General features: G+C 69.6%; 2 protein-coding genes across 2 annotated transcripts; one reads left to right on the top strand and one right to left on the bottom strand.

Annotated features, from left to right (window-relative positions):
• Positions 1 to 205: 205 nt before the first annotated feature.
• On the top strand, positions 206 to 1,474 carry MNEG_14042 (hypothetical protein; the record flags this gene model as incomplete). The annotated part of the gene is made up of 1 exon (XM_014037487.1): positions 206 to 1,474. The coding sequence occupies one exon, from the start codon at positions 206 to 208 to the stop codon at positions 1,472 to 1,474; it is 1,269 nt and encodes a 422-aa protein (XP_013892941.1).
• An 873-nt stretch (positions 1,475 to 2,347) lies between these two features.
• Positions 2,348 to 3,706, bottom strand: MNEG_14041 (hypothetical protein; the record flags this gene model as incomplete). Its single annotated transcript, XM_014037486.1, has 4 exons — positions 2,348 to 2,732; positions 2,941 to 3,044; positions 3,293 to 3,315; positions 3,589 to 3,706. 4 exons carry the CDS (start codon positions 3,704 to 3,706, stop codon positions 2,348 to 2,350), a joined length of 630 nt encoding a protein of 209 aa, XP_013892940.1.
• Between the last annotated feature and the right edge of the window lie 1,154 nt (positions 3,707 to 4,860).

The raw sequence follows: 4,860 nt of genomic DNA, 5'->3' as shown, positions 1-4,860 counted from the left end.
GGCGTGAGGAGCCGGGGCTGGGGGGAAGCTTCGATATTTGAACGGCTGTTGTCTCCTTTTGCGCGCTGCTACTGCCGCGGGCGGCTGCTGCTGCGCGGGGGAGTCAGCGCTGCGTGTGCCGCGGCACACGCTTCCTAGCCTGCCCCAGCCGGCGCAACAACGCTGGCGTTGTCGCCCGACCCCTCCCTCGCAGATCGGCTTCGCCATGTTCCCAGATACGGCGGGCGACACTTCAAACTGCAGCCTGAGCGCATACTTCAATAATGCCCGCGTGCAGCAGCAGCTGGCGCGCGGCGAGTCCGGCGTCGCGCCCGCGGCCGCGGCCGCCGTGGACGCCCTCGCCGCCGTTGCAGGCGGCGTGCACACCCAGTTCGGCCGCGCGGCGGCCGCGGTGCGCGCGGCGCTGGCGCACGCGCCCGAGACAGCGGCGCAGCAAGGCAGGGGCGCGCAACGGCTGCTAGAGCGCCAGGGGGACGGCGGCGCCGGCGGCGACGGCTCGGACGCCCCCAGGCGGCAGCAACGGCAGCAGCACCAGGACTGGGACGCCGACGACCGGCCCGCCCCCGAGCAGTGGCCGCCGGCTGGCCTGCCGGGCGGCGTGGAGGCGGCCTACGATTTTGCTGAGGGTGCCCATGCCGGCCACCCCCGAGACAACAGCTGGGCCGACCCCCTGCCGCGTGGCATCGGCGGCGGCGGCGGCTGGGGAGCTGGCGGTGACATCAGCGCTGACGAGGACGAGCGGCAGGCGGAGGGGCGGACCGGAGCGGCGGACGCCTGGATGAGGCGGCCGGGGCAGCTGGCTGGGGCGGGGCGGCAGCAGGAGCAGCTGCAGCAGCTGCAGCGGCAGCTGCCGCGGCAAGTGGTGGAGGTGATAGGCGCGCTGCAGCGGGCGCTGCCACGCGGCGTCGACCCAGCAGGGGCCGCCAAGCTCGCCGCGGCGGCAGTCGGGGCCCTCGCGCTGGCGGCCTGCGTGCTGCGCGGCGCGCCCGCTCCGAGCGGCGCGCACGCGCGCTCGGCCACGCCCGTCGCGGCCGCGACCGCGGCCGCCGCCCTCGACGCGGGTTCGGCAGCGCGGCTCGTGCGCTCGTACCAGGAGGCGCGCTGGCAGGCGCTCGGCCCCGACTGGGACTCGTCGGCGCTGCCCGCCGTCGCCGACGGCTCGGCGCTGTCTCACCTGCGCGCGCAGTGCGATCAGTACGCATCGCGCGGCTGGTTCCAGCGCTTCAAGCTCGGCGGCCTGCGCGTGTCGCGCGTGCACCCCGAGGGCCCCGGCGCCGCGCGGGTCGAGGCGTCGCTGCGCGAGTCGAGCAGCATGTTCGGCGTGGACGGGCGGCGCGCCGAGTCGGTGGCCAGCGAATATGATGTGGAGTACCGCGTGGCGGCCGGGGCGGACGGAAGGTGGAGGGTCACGTCGTCCAAGGTGCTCGGGAAGGAGCCCGGCGGCGGCGGGCTCGGGGGCCTGTTTGGGCGCTGATGGGGACAGATGCGATGAGGCGGCCGGCGGGGGGCGCTGGGCCCGGCGCAGGCGTGGCGGGCGGGGAGTGGTGAGGTTTGAAGTTGTGGTGGTGCAGTGGCCATGTGGACTTGAGCGCGCCGCTGTTTTGGGTGCCCAGTGATCATGCGCAACACATGGAGAGTTACATATTTGCACCCAGGGAGTCCGTGGTCGCAACCCACCCGCGTGAACCGTGTCTGCAACAGGTCCCCACACCCGCACGTTGCATGCGGCAGCGAGGGCAGGGGGTTGACAGCACCCCCTGCCTGTACACAGCTGGCTGTACCCAGGAGCACCTCGTTGATTGGGAGTCACAATCATCCTTCCCCACGCTGTGGCTTTACTCTGTGGCAAGTTACAAGCCTTTGTTTGGCCGCTGGCGGTACCACGTGCGTCACAGACAGCGACCGCCGAAACGCATGACCATCCCGCTACACGCCCAGCAGCCGAGCGGCCACACCACCACACACTGTCTGGCTGGAACGACGAGCGTGCGTTACAGAGTAAAAAGGGCTGTTTGTTTGGAGCAAAAGCCTGTTATCAGCGCAAGGCAACATGCAGAGCAGGCCGCTGTATTCTTCCCATCGGAGCGCCCCCCGTTTCCTTTCAACCAGGCGGGGGTAGGCCAGAGTCAGCGCCGGCGGCGAGGCGCATGGGTGCCCAAAGGGGGGCGGGAGCTCCCAAACAACTGGTGCCCCAATCGCTCGGTGAATGGCAGTACAGATGCAACAGCAGAGTAACAGCGAGGACTTGCGCGTTCCTTCCGAGAGGTCACACGACCCCCACCACACGGCGACAGCATAAGAGAGCGACGGCGGAGCCGCGCACGCGACCCCCTCCCGACCCCCAAATTCACACAAACTCGGCCTCCCGCATTTCAGAGTACAGCAACAGGTCAGTATCCAGCTCATCCGCCCCAAAGAAGCCCAGCAGGAACGTGCAGTAAACCAGAGGCGGGAACAGCGCGTCGTACAGCCACGCCCCCGCCCCAAACACGCAGTACCCCGCGCCCGCGCGGCTGCCGACCAGCGCCGCGCCGAGCGCTTGGAGCGCGTGGGCCGCGGCGAGGCAGGCGGCATGGCGCGAGAGCTCTGGCTTTGCGGGCAGCAGGGCGCGGTGCGGCGTGGAGGGCAGCGCGGCGACGTAGCAGTAGGCGGCGGCGGGCAGCGCGGCGCGGACGAGCCAGAAGCTCCACTTGCTCCAGCGCGCGTCGCCAAAGGGGTCGGCCGCCGTGGAGCTGCGGGGTTGTTTTTGAGGAGGGGGGGTGGGGGAGACGGGAAGGAGCGCAGGGGCGATGGACGCACGCAGGAGGCAAAGGCTTTGGCGTGCGCAGGTGGCAGGCTTGCAGCAAGCTGCGCCGAGGCCGACGGTGCGTGCCCAGGCCGAGACGCGGAGTCGGCGGGCTTGAAGACACGAAATTGAACGACACCCCGGAGGCTGCGCACCCGTCCAGCAGCAGGGGGACATGCAGTGCGTAAATGTAGAGCGCTTTGACGCCGGCGTCGACGCCGGCCGCGGCGCCTGCCACCCCGAGGGTGCGCACCAGCGCCTGCCCACGCATGGGGTGGGGGGTGCGTGGCGCATGCAAGGGGTCACAAGCGAGCAGCAAGGGGGGGGCCAGCGGCTGACGCCGTGCGCGTTCCGGCATGGGCCAGCAATGCAGTCGGCCGTGCCGGTGCGCGAGGAGCAAACGTGCGTGCTCCTGACGCCTGCCGCATCCAGCGAGCTTTGCTGGGGGCTGCAGTGCACCAGCGGCTGCGCCGGGCGGCCAAGCAAGGCATACGGCCAGTGCCCCACCTGTTGCGTGGTGGCGGCCAGCCCTGGGACCAGGAATACCAGAACAGACACCTCAAGCAGTAGCATGCCTGCCACGAAAGAATGGCCCACACAGGGGCCGCCCGCCATGTCATGGCGCCATGAGGAGAGGCGGCAGCGCCGACGCGGGGCTTTGGCATGCTGCACGCACCACAAATCGTTTCCGCCTGTCGAGGCACCTCGCTGCGACACCTCGAGGCGCGGCGGCACGCCCGGCGCCCATCCCCTCCCCCCCTTCAGCGGCCCCGGCCGATGTCTGCGACTTTGCATGAACCCACCAGACTGCGTCACCAGCCACAGCGCGTTCCACAGCCCGGGGGCCGGCAGCAGCTGCACGAGGCAGCGCAGGGCGGCGAGCAGCGCCGCCACCCAGGCAAAGGCGTAGTAGACGCCCATGACCTGCGAGCGGCTGCGCTGCAGCTTCCGCAGGGACGCCTGGAAGCGCAGCCCCTGCCCTCAAGGGGGGGGGGAGAGGCGGTCCCAGACAATGGGGTTGGCGGGGATTGCACCCAACAACACGTGAGAATTGCGAGGGGCGGAGCGCGTCGGCACGGCCCCTTCTTGAGTTTCTTCAGCGCTGGACATGGCACTGTGCGGGGCCGGGCCTGCCGTTGATTGGGAGGTCGATTAGAGGCGCAGCCTTTCCCCCGAAGCCCACCAGGAACGCCAGGAAGGCCGCGGAGGGCAGCAGGAGGTACCAGAAAGCCGCCCTGCTGCCGGCGTGGGGGCTGACGAACGACGCGCACCGCGGCCGCGGCGGCCCTGCCGCAGGGGCGGCCTCCCGCCACGCCATGGCGCGCCTGGCGCGGCGCTGCGGTCAGGCGGTGTCGCACCCGTGCTGACGGCAGCGCCAATGGTGGGGCCGCCTGCCTTGGATGGCGGCGGGCGGCCCGCGCTGGCAGCTGCGCTATGGTCGGGCCCACGGGGCTCGCTGCAGTGTGCGCCAATGTGGCTCTGCAGCGCGTCACGTGGGGCGCGGCGGAAGGTCGCCGGCGCGTGTACCCCCTGTGCAGCAAAGAATGAATCCTCACGATACGCGCGTGCGCCTTTGTCTACAGCCGTGCAGGGCCGATAAGAAGCGGTTTGTTGCTATCACACTCAGGACTCAGCAAGGTCCAATATTGTACCGGTAGAACTCAAGTGGAGTATACGCGACAAATTGAATGCATACAGAGGATATCCATAGTTTTGCAATGTGCGTGTACGGCATTTGAACGCCCAGCTGCTCTTGGGTAGATCGATGTGATCTCCCGGCTCTTTCCGGGTTGGCCGGGCTTGTACAAATGACGCTCATATCGCCTGGGGGTCCGCTCAGCGCGGAAGAAGCCGCTAACCTCGCCGTCCAGTATGGCTCAGGTGCGGCCGCACCACTGAGTGACGCACTGCAAGCCGATTTTCTAGGGAGGCCGCCACCCGCAGTGCCACTTGATTCGCTTCCCCCCACCACCACCAACTTGGTGTTGCCCACCCATCTGCACATCCTCCGCAGTCGAGCGCTTTCTCAGCAGCGTCGCCGATTACGAGGCCGCCATCCCCGCCCTGGCCCCTGC

The sequence above is a fragment of the Monoraphidium neglectum genome (genome assembly GCF_000611645.1).
Source record: "Monoraphidium neglectum strain SAG 48.87 unplaced genomic scaffold scaffold04217, whole genome shotgun sequence".
NCBI lineage: Eukaryota > Viridiplantae > Chlorophyta > Chlorophyceae > Sphaeropleales > Selenastraceae > Monoraphidium > Monoraphidium neglectum.
The sequence above is the reverse complement of the archived record's forward strand: the minus strand, read 5'-3'. Positions and strand labels throughout refer to the sequence as shown.